Here is a 14,921-nt window from a genome sequence, read left to right as displayed (position 1 = left end):
TTTAAAAATTTTTAAATTTCAGATATATTGATGATTTCTTATCACTTAATTCCCAAATTTAAGTGCGTGCATCAACTAGAGATAAATGAAATTCCAGAAAATAGAATGTCTGCTTCATATCGTTATCTTCTATATTTATACAGACTATCGGAGTAACAACTTCAATTTAAAATCTATGAAGCACTTGATACGTTTAGATCTCTGTAACGTCCCATTTTTTTTTATAAAAGTACCTATCCGAAGCTAATAAATACATTACGCGATTCTCGCGTGAATGTTCACACTTTATTGAATTTTTTACGCAGGGGTGTGCACACTTCACAAAAAACTACAATAAGTAAACCTAAACGATACATTTATTTCTGAACTTCCTAGCGATATGTTTTTCACGGTATAAGATTCTTCTGATCTGTTATTTTACCGATTATGTCTTTTTCCCGATTCATGCAATTCTCTAAGTTTTAGTTTTTATTTGTATCGTTTTAATAAATTTATGTAATTGGTTAACTATTATTGCATTAATTAAGTTTTTATATGAGTGTCTTCTGTTGGTCTTGTAAATTAATGTAAATAAATGTGATTTATATAGCAATGACCAAAATTCGTATTTTTTTATTCCATGCTTTTAGATTTAGTAAAAATTATCACTGTTGAGGAGTTTCACGAATAGATGTTGTTTATGTATGAGATTAAGAGACCTTGACCATACTTCTATAGCGTGTTACCTTATCACGAGATATGAGTCTTCAAAATATTTAAACAGGAGTATCATGAAATATTTCACTACTGGGGCAGGTAAATGGCTCGTTCGCTACAAACAAAAATGGTTTTAAATGGTTGAACGTCAGAAAAAATAATGTCTAAATTTTGATAAGGTGTCGTAAAGTTCAAATTAAAGAAAATTTTAATTTGATGTTTCGACAAAAGTAAGCCATAAATCGAATACCACCATAATTTAATTAGATGATGTAGATGATCTTTATTAGCTTTTAAAAAAATATAAAAAGTCGACTATTACGCAAAAACATTTTGGCAATGACATTGACAGTTTGACATTGACCAAATACTACGCTTTTAAATCTAATGCAGAGAGCAACCACAATTTCCGTGTTTCCTGTTAAGATTATATATATATATATATATACATTATATTAATATACATGTCTTTAACTTCTACAAGATTGTAAAAAAGGTAGGTCAGTATTTTGATTACTTCACTCTTCAAATTCTTTATTTGTTTTGGCATTTGCGAAACTGTTTTCAACTCTTTAAATCGTTTCATTCTAAAATTGTTTCAATAAATTGACGAGAACTGCAAAAATATAATTATTCAAAACCCAGAAAAAGATAAAATCAGTACGACAACATAAAGAAAGTATCATACTATTAAACGTTTTATTTCAATACAATTTGCTTCATATAATTTTGCTACCTAAAATTCTTTCATTCTATTTAGAAATACTCACGTTGTTTTGAGATCGAAAACTTTTACAATCTTTAACCTACGACGTTTTTCGTTAAGACTACATTACATGAAACATTTCATGTTTCTTTTTTTTTTTAAGGTTTCTAATTAAGTATTCCTCAAAACTCAAAGCATTCAACATGAAGGCAACGATCTTGTTAGCTGTTGTAGTGGTAGTCATTGTTGGAGGTAAATATCTTTATTGAAATATATCTGTGTGTACGTATTTTAGAAGTATAGATCCAACATTTTTTAAGATAAAAATACGGTAGACCGACTTTCCCAAAATTTGATTGCGAATCCCATATTTGTATATTATGTTAAATTATACTACTTTATTGTAATAATTTTTCATTTATTATAATAACTGTTTTAAGTAAGAAACTTGTTAATGTTTACAATTGAAATATGTTTTGTTATTAAAATTAAATCATTCAAATATTCAAACAAATATTTTTTCTTTATACGTGTTGTTCAGTTCGTAGTTTTCTATGCTATGCTTTGTATACTGTTGTTTGGTTTTTTTCTCCTTTTTTTACCATGGCGTTGTCAGTTTATTTTCAACTTAAGATAATAAATGTCCCTGTGGTATATCTAGCCTCTCTCTAAGACAGGCATCGTTATTTGTGTCGAAACTTAAGCAATTTTATTCATTTTATTTTTCTACTTATTCAGTTCAGGAAGCCCAATCAATTCCTTGTACATCATACTACTGTAGTAAGTTCTGTGGGTTAGGTGGTTGCTCATTATATGGATGTTACAAACTTCATCCCGGCAAAATTTGCTACTGCCTTCATTGTCGCAGAGCTGAGTCTCCATTGGCACTTTCTGGAAGCGCTAGGAATGTGAACGAGCAGAACAAAGAGATGGACAACTCTCCAGTGTAAGTACTCAATACTAGATTTCGTTACACAATATAAACATTTAAAAATTTGAAAAAACAGTTTCCTTCATGCCAACATATATTGTAATTAAGGTGTTTACCAATTTTTGAAACAGATAATTTGATTTTTTTTTTAAATAAAATATTTCATCTTAATTCAATATGTCGTTATCGTCTGAATCGTATTATGCAGTCATTGAAAAAAAAATAAACACCTGAACTACTCCTGCAAGAGAAAGAAGGGATGTTTTTTTCTTAGATCGGTTAATGTGTTGGGAGGTAGATAAGATATCTTCTAGTGTGTCTCTCAATTATTTACATTCAAAAACATTTTTTTACATAAATCGATCACTGGTCAATTGCACGAGAGTAGTCAGAAAAAAAACCCTGTTATATGAAACGTTTTAATTGAATTTGTGAAAATAACACCACATATAAGAAAACATCTACTTTGTTTCAGGATGAATGAGGTGGAAAATTTGGACCAAGAAATGGAAATGTTTTAGACAGATATTTGATCAAGCGCTAACTTAGAAAATCAGCTATACTTCTTTCCTTGATTGTGAACACTTTGTGCAAAGTCTGTTATAAACTTGAAAATTTATTAAATCTTCTGTCATACGCTTTCGATGTTTTCAGCTTGAAGTAAAATTTAAACATTTAATAATGCTTTGTAGTGCTTTATTATTTATATTCGTCAGTAGAAGTTTGTTTTACAATACACAAAATTAGTTTTTCCCTCACTTGTTATGTAAAAAGATTTTTTTTTGCAATTCTGACTATTTTGTTTCTTTGTCGATGTCGTGATGTCCAAATGAAATAGCTTGAGAAGCTTATTACTTTAGTTTTTGATATTGCGATTTTGTAAAACACCCTCAATATTCAGTTTACCCACCGAGAATCACAGTTATTTTGTTGTTGCTTATTCTTTAGTTTTATATGTTGTGTCATGTGTACTATTGTTTGTCTGTTTGTCTTTTTCATTTTTAGCTATGGCGTTGTCAGCTTATTTTCGATTTATGAGTTTGACTGTCCCTCTGGTATCTTTCGTCCCTCTTTTATTATAGTTGAATGTCTTAATAACTAATATTCAGCAGAAGTTTTACCGGTGTTTTCAACCCAGTCAAAACGACCAAAGTGATCAATACCAATAAAATTAAGTATTCATTATGATATCCACTATTAATTTAAGTGAACAAATTTTGTATGGCAACAACTATACTATACAAATCATTGATCCAATGAAAGACACATTTGACATTTTACATTCGGTCAGGGTAAAAAAAAAGTATATGACCAATGGTCCAGAATATGGTTATGTATTAGAGATATATAAGAGTAAATTACCAATGAACTCACAATAGATACCAGGATTCAAATTTCATATTTACGCCAGAAGCGCGTTTCATCTACAAAAGACTCATCAATGACACTCGAATCAATCCGCAGTTGCGTGATGTCACTTTATATTAGTTATAAGCGTATGTTATAGGGGTAACATGACGGGTGTCCCATGTAGAGCATGATAAGCGTACCATGCCTGAACACTTGAGATCACCCCAAGTGTGGTGAAACTCATATTGCTCGGTCCTTAGTTTTCTGTGTTGCGGTTTTGTAAAACACCCTCAATATTCAGTCTATCCACCCATATTCACAGTTCTGTGATCAATTGATTAAAAGTAAAAGTTTATCCATTATTCGTCTTCAATCATAGGTCAAAACAAGCTGTGTTGGTATTTTTTATCTATGTAAATGATTCTATTTCCCTGCAGATTCAATTTCATGTTGATTCATTAATAAAGTTTAAGTATTTCACATAACCTAAAACTATTAAATATGGTTTGCTTTCCAAACATTACTATTTAGCCCTTCAACCGTGTGCTCACATAATCCATAATTCCTTGGTTTCGTTGTTAAAATTTATTCTCGTCCTGACCATGCATCTAATATTTGCCACTGAACATCAATCAACTAATCAACGATTTATGAAAGATTTGGCACTACACCTGAAGTAAACAACGATCAATCAATCAAACATCATGATTTATAAAACACAACAAAATAACAGACCATTGAACTTAAGGGAATAGTTATGATTTTCTTTTCATTCTAAAAATTTATTTGAACCATGCATGCATTAACTCATTTGTTTTTTGTCATGCTATTGTTTTGTTTTAAAGAACATAATGCAAATACTTTTAAACGGAATTTCTTTTCCTTCTCGCAAATTGAAATATTTTTTTCTTTAATAATGAATCAGAATAGGTCAAATCTAAGGTATTAACAGGATTCATCTATTTTCGTGGGTGCCAATTTCCGTGGAACGAGGAAAAATTGCCTTTTCGTGGTTTTGGTATAGTATGCCTACAACACAATAGGAATAAGTAATTAGTTGAATATATAATTTTTTGGTTCAACTGTACACACCAGAAAAATTGAGATCCAACGAATAGTAAAAAATACATAGTAAAAAGTTACTTTTATATGCATTTTTAAAAAGTACTATTATAAACATAAAAAAGATGTGGTATATCTGTCAATTACATTGAGACAACTATCTAGTCATAATGACTTAGATGCATGGAACTAAAAGTGACCATACAGTCTTCAACAATGAACAAAATCAATACTGTATATATGTATAAATAAATGCCTAAAAAGTTTACAAAATAACACCAATAATAATAAAAGGCAATATTAAATGTAATTATATGTGATTTGTGCCTGTCCTGAGTACGGAACCTGTAGTTCGGTGGTTATTGTTTGTGGTTCATAAGAGTTTCTCGATTTTCGTTTTTGTGTAGATTGAACTGTTGATCTTCCTGTTTAAATGGTTTTACACTAGTCATTTTGGTGCTCTTTACAGTTTGCTATTCAGTGTTTCATGTCTCAGTGTTGAAGGTCGTACTTTTGTCCTATGATAGTTTACGTTTTACAAATTGTGACTTGGATAGAGAGTTGTCTCATTGGCATTCATATCACTTCTTCTTATATCTGTATTAAATGGCAAAAAAATACTAAATATAAAACAATTCAAACTAGAAAACATGAAGAGCTTGAAATTATGACAAACTTATTAAATAAAAACTGATATGGTAAGCAGCAACCAATGGCAACAACTGAATACCAGACTCCTGACATAGGACAGGCACATGTGCTTGAATTTTCTACAATGAAATTCTATAGTTCTTATTTATCTAAAATATTTATCAAGACAATTATTAAAAACACGATAAAATTTGTATCCTAATGACTAAAATATGACACCTGTACATCATAGGCCAAGTGTTGCTTTGAACAATTCATTTGAAGGAATTATAAGAATTCATATCTCACACATGTGTACATGTACACATTATGTCACTCATTTTGTTTCTTTGTATACATCCATATTGTTAGTAATATATAAAGGCAACAGTAGTATACCGCTGTTCAAAACTCATAAATCCATGGACAAAAAACGAAATCGGGGTAACAAACTAAAACTGAGGTAAACGCATTAAATATAAGAGGAGAACAACGACACAACATTAAAATGTAACACACACAGAAACGGACTAAGCATTAGACAAAATCCTATGAGAATAACAAATATAACATCAAAACCAAATACGTGAATTTGGGATAGATCAGTACCGTGACACGTCTTATAGTAATGTGAATTCACATACAATATTTCCATATGATCATCTACATTATACTGTAGCTTTTGTTATTTGTTATTGTTATTATATAAGTGGGTATGCTTCATTTGCACAGAATCAAATGAAAAATATAAATGTAATATTGCTATGAATAGAGGCATCAGTATTATAAATTTGTTCAATAGCCATCAATCGATTAAGGGTCACAATCTAAAACCTAGGAAACACATCAACTACATGTGTAAGAGGAACAACAGAAGTTATGTATAGAAAATATGTATATACATTTTAGTCCACACTTACATGATAGCGATGACATGCAACTCAATATAAGGCCCCAGGAAGAAACCAAGTAAAGTCCATTATACATATTTGAATTTTAAAGTATAAACATTGATGTTTATAACTGTAATATATTATTTCCCAAATGATATAATTCCATGCAGTATACTTAAAGCATGCTACTCACCCCTACATCAAAAGAATAGAATTGCTCTTCTCCAATGTTCAAATACATTGTATACCATACAACATTGGAATTCATATAAAAATAATTTTACATCTTCTGTTACTCATATATTTTACTTTAATTCATTTTTTCTTCATTATGAAGTTTTTGCAAATTTACTGTACAGTGTTCATGTGCATTTAATTGTTCAGGGTCGCTTTCGTCCACAAAGTTTTAGTTTTTACTGGCATCTGTTGATAGATAAGTCACTATAAAAATGTACCCATCAAACAACACAAATTTGTTTCTAGACTTGTTCATATTCAAAAATATTAGATTATCTCCCCATGAAAACTTATTGACAATATATTGCAACTTCAGAAAACTTTAACTGATTATCATAATTATGTTTAATTTCATAGAGAATAATTATACATGGCGAAATCCGTATCACAAGCCGTATCATCCCGAGATACCAATATCAGTTATAGGTATCAGAACAGTCTTCAACGATGAAGAAATAACCCATGTCGTATATTTGTCTATAAAAAGCCCAGACAAGAAATATATTACACATTAAATTTAGAAAAATCAACGGTTTATTGCAACTTCAGAAAACTTTAACTGATTATCAGAATTATGTTTAAATTCATAGAGAATAATACATAGCAAAATCCGTATCACATGCCGTATCATCCCGAGATACCAATATCAGTTATAGGTATCAGAATAGTCTTCAACGATTAAGAATCAACCCATGTCGTATATTCGTCTATAAAAAGCCCCGACAAGAAAAATATTACACATTCAATTTAGAAAAATCAACGGTTTATATATAGCAAAACAATTTTCGAACACATTAGACATAAACAATTACAAACAGCTGACCTATAGGCTTCTGACTTGCGACAGGCACATTTAATCTTGCTTCCTCTTTGTTTCTGGTCAAGGTTACTCCATGCACATGCGTTGTGCACTCTGATTATTGAATCACATGCTGCATTCACAGTAACTGTTGTTGTTTCTCCTTTTCATTATTTTTCATGTTCATCGTTGTTGTTTAATTGATTTTTGACGCATATGTTCGTTTTAATTCAATTTCTGTAATATCGGAAAGCGTATTATAGCAAATATCCTGTATCCTGTATCGTGGATAGTGATTGTTTTTTTTTTTCTTTTATCTGCAAGAATATGCATAAATATAGGTTTGTGATGGGGTTTTCTGGTATAATCAACCATTTTCTACATTAGAAAATTCCTGAACCAAGTCAGGAAATGACAGTTGGTACAGCCCTTGGATGGTGTAAACTTCCCAAAAAAAAAACGTGTATGGTGTAATGGTGTAAGGTGTATGGTGCAATGGTGTAAGGTGTATGGTGCTATGGTGTATGGTGTAAGGGGAATGGTGTAATGGTGAATGAGGAATGGTGTGATCGTGTAACATGCAATCGGGAATGGTGTGAATGAATGGTGTACAACATTTCATTGGTGGAAATCGAAGTTCTTTTTATTTTAATTTTTCGGATTGTAAACATAAACAATAATAATAATCTTAATTAATATTTTTCCAGAGTAGCAAATTACTATACCCGGTAGACTAAATATATATTATAGATAAGAATACGAAAAAAAAAATTGAATAGGAGGTCATATATTAGAAAAACATTGACTTTTTTTTCAGAATGAATGCAATGGAAAAGTTTGACCAAGGTATGGACATTTTCTAAGCAAACTGTTGACATGCAGATTAAAAGCATATACATAATCTAATCAATAGTCGCTTTTCCTCGTGGTTGACAAACTTAATTATGACTTTACAAACTTATAGTATTAACATTTAAATTAAACTCATGTTCTTTCACAAACTTTAGACCTTTCAAGCTGAAAATTCTTACTTGTCTGAAAAGTAAAATCACAAAAAAATGATCTCTGATGAAAATTCAAAGAGGAAAGTCCCTTGTCAAATGGTTAAATCAAAAGCTCAAACAAATCAAACGAATGGATACCAACTGTAATTTCCTGACTTGGTTCTAATGTAGAAAATGGTTGATTATACCAGAAAACCCCATTCCAAACCTATATTTATGCATATTCTTGCAGATAAAGGGGAAAAAAAACAATCACTATCCACGATACAGGATATTTGATATAATACGCTTTCCGATATTACAGAAATTGAATTAAAACGAACATATGCGTCAAAAATCAATTAAACAACAACGATGAACAAGAAAAATAATGAAAAGGAGAAACAACAACAGTTACTGTGAATGCAGCATGTGATTCAATAATCAGAGTGCACAACGCATGTGCATGGAGTAACCTTGACCAGAAACAAAGAGGAAGCAAGATTAAATGTGCCTGTCGCAAGTCAGAAGCCTATAGGTCAGCTGTTTGTAATTGTTTATGTCTGATGTGTTCGAAAATTGTTTTGCTATATATAAACCGTTGATTTTTCTAAATTGAATGTGTAATATTTTTCTTGTCGGGGCTTTTTATAGACGAATATACGACATGGGTTGATTCTTAATCGTTGAAGACTATTCTGATACCTATAACTGATATTGGTATCTCGGGATGATACGGCATGTGATACGGATTTTGCTATGTATTATTCTCTATGAATTTAAACATAATTCTGATAATCAGTTAAAGTTTTCTGAAGTTGCAATAAACCGTTGATTTTTCTAAATTTAATGTGTAATATATTTCTTGTCTGGGCTTTTTATAGACAAATATACGACATGGGTTATTTCTTCATCGTTGAAGACTGTTCTGATACCTATAACTGATATTGGTATCTCGGGATGATACGGCTTGTGATACGGATTTCGCCATGTATAATTATTCTCTATGAATTAAAACATAATTATGATAATCAGTTAAAGTTTTCTGAAGTTGCAATATATTGTCAATAAGTTTTCATGGGGAGATAATCTAATATTTTTGAATATGAACAAGTCTAGAAACAAATTTGTGTTGTTTGATGGGTACATTTTTATAGTGACTTATCTATCAACAGATGCCAGTAAAAACTAAAACTTTGTGGACGAAAGCGACCCTGAACAATTAAATGCACATGAACACTGTACAGTAAATTTGCAAAAACGACAACTTCATAATGAAGAAAAAATGAATTAAAGTAAAATATATGAGTAACAGAAGATGTAAAATTATTTTTATATGAATTCCAATGTTGTATGGTATACAATGTATTTGAACATTGGAGAAGAGCAATTCTATTCTTTTGATGTAGGGGTGAGTAGCATGCTTTAAGTATACTGCACGGAATTATATCATTTGGGAATTAATATATTACAGTTATAAACATCAATGTTTAGACTTTAAAATTCAAATATGTATAATGGACTTTACTTGGTTTCTTCCTGGGGCCTTATATTGAGTTGCACGTCATCGCTATCATGTAAGTGTGGACTAAAATGTATATACATATTTTCTATACATAACTTCTGTTGCTCCTCTTACACATGTAGTTGATGTGTTTCCTAGGTTTTAGATTGTGACCCTTAATCGATTGATGGCTATTGAACAAAGTTATAATACTGATGCCTCTATTCATAGCAATATTACATTTATATTTTTCATTTGATTCTGTGCAAATGAAGCATACCCACTTATATAATAACAATAACAAATAACAAAAGCTACAGTATAATGTAGATGATCATATGGAAATATTGTATGTGAATTCACATTACTATAAGACGTGTCACGGTACTGATCTATCCCAAATTCACGTAATTGGTTTTGATGTTATATTTGTTATTCTCATAGGATTTTGTCTAATGCTTAGTCCGTTTCTGTGTGTGTTACATTTTAATGTTGTGTCGTTGTTCTCCTCTTATATTTAATGCGTTTACCTCAGTTTTAGTTTGTTACCCCGATTTTGTTTTTTGTCAATGGATTTATGAGTTTTGAACAGCGGTATACTACTGTTGCCTTTATATATTACTAACAATATGGATGTATACAAAGAAACAAAATGAGTGACATAATGTGTACATGTACACATGTGTGAGATATGAATTCTTATAATTCTTTCAAATGAATTGTTCAAAGCAACACTTGGCCTATGATGTACAGGTGTCATATTTTAGTCATTAGGATACAAATTTTATCGTGTTTTTAATAATTGTCTTGATAAATATTTTAGATAAATAAGAACTATAGAATTTCATTGTAGAAAATTCAAGCCCATGTGCCTGTCCTATGTCAGGAGTCTGGTATTCAGTTGTTGCCATTGGTTGCTGCTTACCATATCAGTTTTTATTTAATAAGTTTGTCATAATTTCAAGCTCTTCATGTTTTCTAGTTTGAATTGTTTTATATTTAGTATTTTTTTGCCATTTAATACAGATATAAGAAGAAGTGATATGAATGCCAATGAGACAACTCTCTATCCAAGTCACAATTTGTAAAACGTAAACTATCATAGGACAAAAGTACGACCTTCAACACTGAGACATGAAACACTGAATAGCAAGCTGTAAAGAGCACCAAAATGACTAGTGTAAAACCATTTAAACAGGAAGATCAACAGTTCAATCTACACAAAAACGAAAAACGAGAAACACTTATGAACCACAAACAATAACCACCGAACTACAGGTTCCGTACTCAGGACAGGCACAAATCACATATAATTACATTTAATATTGCCTTTTATTATTATTGGTGTTATTTTGTAAACTTTTTAGGCATTTATTTATACATATATACAGTATTGATTTTGTTCATTGTTGAAGACTGTATGGTCACTTTTAGTTCCATGCATCTAAGTCATTATGACTAGATAGTTGTCTCAATGTAATTGACAGATATACCACATCTTTTTTATGTTTATAATAGTACTTTTTAAAAATACATATAAAAGTAACTTTTTACTATGTATTTTTTACTATTCGTTGGATCTCAATTTTTCTGGTATGTACAGTTGAACCAAAAAATTATATATTCAACTAATGACTTATTCCTATTGTGTTGTAAGCATACTATACCAAAACCACGAAAAGGCAATTTTTCCTCGTTCCACGGAAATTGGCACCCACGAAAATAGATGAATCCTGTTAATACCTTAGATTTGACCTATTCTGATTCATTATTAAAGAAAAACATATTTCAATTTGCGAGAAGGAAAAGAAATTCCGTTTAAAAGTATTTTCATTATGTTCTTTAAAACAAAAAAATAGCATGACAAAAAACAAATGAGTTAATGCATGCATGGTTCAAATAAATTTATTTAGAATGAAAAGAAAATTATAACTATTCCCTTAAGTTCAATGGTCTGTTATTTTGTTGTGTTTTATAAATCATGATGTTTGATTGATTGATCGTTGTTTACTTCAGGTGTAGTGCCAAATCTTTCATAAATCGTTGATTAGTTGATTGATGTTCAGTGGCAAATATTACATGCATGGTCAGGACGAGAATAAATTTTAACAACGAAACCAAGGAATTATGGATTATGTGAGCACACGGTTGAAGGGCTAAATAGTAATGTTTGGAAAGCAAACAACATTTAATAGTTTTAGGTTATGTGAAATACTTAAACTTTATTAATGAATCAAAATGAAATTGAATCGGCAGGGAAATAGAATCATTTACATAGATAAAAAATACCAACACAGCTTGTTTTGACCTATGATTGAAGACGAATAATGGATAAACTTTTACTTTTAATCAATTGATCACAGAACTGTGAATATGGGTGGATAGACTGAATATTGAGGGTGTTTTACAAAACCGCAACACAGAAAACTAAGGACCGAGCAATATGAGTTTCACCACACTTGGGGTGATCTCAAGTGTTCAGGCATGGTACGCTTATCATGCTCTACATGGGACACCCGTCATGTTACCCCTATAACATACGCTAATAACTAATATAAAGTGACATCACGCAACTGCGGATTGATTCGAGTGTCATTGATGAGTCTTTTGTAGATGAAACGCGCTTCTGGCGTAAATATGAAATTTCAATCCTGGTATCTATGGTGAGTTCATTGGTAAATTACTCTTATATATCTCTAAGACATTACCATATTCTGGACCATTGGTCATATAATTTTTTTTACCCTGACCGAATGTAAAATGTCAAATGTGTCTTTCATTGGATCAATGATTTGTATAGTATAGTTGTTGCCAAACACAATTTTTTTCACTTAAATTAATAGTGGATATCATAATGAATACTAAATTTTATTGGTATTGATCACTTTGGTCGTTTTGTCTGGGTTAAAAACACCGGTAAAACTTCTGCTGAATGTTGATTATTACATTCAACTATAATAAAAGAGGGACGAAAGATACCAGAAGGACAGTCAAACTCATAAATCGAAAATAAACTGACAACGCTATAGCTAAAAATGAAAAAGACAAACAGGCAAACATTAGTACACATGACGAAACTTACAAAACTAAAGAATAAGCAACAACAACATAACTGTGATTCTCGGTGGGTAAACTGAATATTGAGGGTGTTTTACAAAATCGCAACATAGAAAACTAAAGTAATAAGGTTCTCAAGCTATTTCATTTGGACATCACGACATCGACAAAGAAACAAAATAGTCAGAATTGCAAAAAAAGATCTTTTTGCATAACAAGTGAGGGAAAAACAAATATTGTGTATTGTAAAACAAACTTCAACTGACGAATATAAATCATAACGCACTACACAGCATTATTAAATGTTTAATGTTAATTCAAGCTGAAAACGCCGAAAGTGTATGACAGAAGATTTAGTAAATTGTCAAGTTTATAACAGACTTTGCACAAATTGTTCACCATCAAGGAAAGAAGTATAGCTGATTTTCTAAGTTAGCGCTTGATCAAATATCTGTCTAGAACATATCCATTTCTTGGTCCAAATGTTCCATCTCATTCATCCTGAAACAAAGTAGATGTTCTCTTATATGTGGCGTTTTTTTCACAAATTCAATTAAAACGTTTTATATAACAGGGTTTTTTTCTGACTTCTCTCGTGCAATTGACCAGTGATCGATTTATGTAAAAATGTTTTTGAATGTAAATAGTTGAGAGACACACTAGAAGATATCTTATCTACCTCCCAACACATTAACCAATATCAGAAAAAAACATTCCTTCTTTCTTTTGCAGGAGCAGTTAAGGTGTTTATGACTGTAGATAATACGCGCAGACGATAACGACCTATTGAATTAAACAAAGATGAAATGCTTTATTTAAAAAAAAAATTCAAATGATCTGTTAAAAAAATTGATATCCCTTAAATACAGTATATGTCGGCATGTAGAATACAATGTTTTTCTTTTGTAAATTTGTAAACGTTTATATTATGTAACGGAGTCGTGTATTGTACTTACATTGGAGAGTTGTCAATATCTTTGTTCTGCTCGTTCTCTTTTCTTGCGCTTCCAGAAAGTGCCAATGGAGACTCAGCTCTTCTACAATGAAGGCAGTAGCAAATTTTGCCGGGATGAAGTTTGTAACATCAAATCCTTTTCAATTTCGTTGTGAAACACATTCAAAAATATATACATTTAAAAAGTACATTTATTTATTTTTGCAGAAATATCTACACTTGATTTTTTTCTGAATTAATCACTACTGTTCCCCGCAATTGCTTCTTTAACTTATTCAATAGGGATTTTCTTCTACAAAAAGAGGAATCGTATACTGTAATCCAACTTATTTTCGCGGATACTTTATTTCGCGTTTAACCCTTCATAGTCCACTTCGTGTCGGTTTAATTTCGCGATTTTCTCGATATATTAACATAAGGATAGATCCAAGATTTACATATTCGCGACGATTTATATTCGCGTTTTTTTTTCTACTCGCGAAAGTCGCGAAATTAGATCGCTCGCGAAAATAAGATGGTTTACAGTATACAAAATCAAAAAAGGTAAAAACAAGCCATGACTGATACTATTTTGTTGAAAACCACACTGATCTCAACAGCAAATTCATCAATAATGATATTATAAAATGCGGGACTGTTTGATCGTCAACATATTTTTGGGGTTCGTTGGATTTATTTTATATCAGTATACCATAAAATTTGTTTGCTTCTTCTGCTCAAATTGTTTTGTACCCTGCAAATCTGAATTCACGGAGACCATTCTGCAAGACAAGCACAAAAACCTTGTTTAAAAATTTCAAGATTTCAGATTTATTGATGATTTCTTATCACTTAATACCCAAATGTAAGTGCGGGCATATCATCTATCTAAGTCAACTAGAGATAAAAAGAGATTCCAGAAAATAAACTACCGGGGCAGGTAAATGGCTAATTCGGAGCAAACAAAAATCATTTTAAATGGTTAAACGTCAGAAATTTTTTACTAAATTTTGATATGTTGTCGTTTAATCCACCATTTTTTCTTAAAATGTCCTGTACCAAGTCAGGAAAATTGCCATTGTTATATTATAGTTCATTTCTGTGTGTTACATTTTAATGTTGTGTTTCTGTTGTGTCGT

The 14,921-nt window shown here is 30.9% G+C and overlaps 1 protein-coding gene across 2 annotated transcripts; it reads left to right on the top strand.

Annotated features, from left to right (window-relative positions):
• The first annotated feature begins 1,109 nt into the window (after window positions 1–1,109).
• LOC143047794 (myticin-B-like) lies at window positions 1,110–3,015 on the top strand. Of its 2 annotated transcripts, none has more exons than XM_076221054.1 (4): window positions 1,110–1,192; window positions 1,566–1,654; window positions 2,141–2,348; window positions 2,809–3,015. In XM_076221054.1, exons 2-4 carry the CDS (start codon window positions 1,606–1,608, stop codon window positions 2,852–2,854), a joined length of 303 nt encoding a protein of 100 aa, XP_076077169.1. In that variant the 5' UTR covers window positions 1,110–1,192; window positions 1,566–1,605; the 3' UTR covers window positions 2,855–3,015. The 2 variants fall into 2 exon arrangements, with proteins under 2 accessions (XP_076077169.1, XP_076077168.1); XM_076221053.1 differs by having other exon boundaries at window positions 1,142–1,196.
• Window positions 3,016–14,921: the final 11,906 nt, after the last annotated feature.

The sequence above is a fragment of the Mytilus galloprovincialis genome, chromosome 10, assembly GCF_965363235.1.
Source record: "Mytilus galloprovincialis chromosome 10, xbMytGall1.hap1.1, whole genome shotgun sequence".
Taxonomy (NCBI): Eukaryota; Metazoa; Mollusca; class Bivalvia; order Mytilida; family Mytilidae; genus Mytilus; species Mytilus galloprovincialis.
The sequence above is the reverse complement of the archived record's forward strand: the minus strand, read 5'-3'. Positions and strand labels throughout refer to the sequence as shown.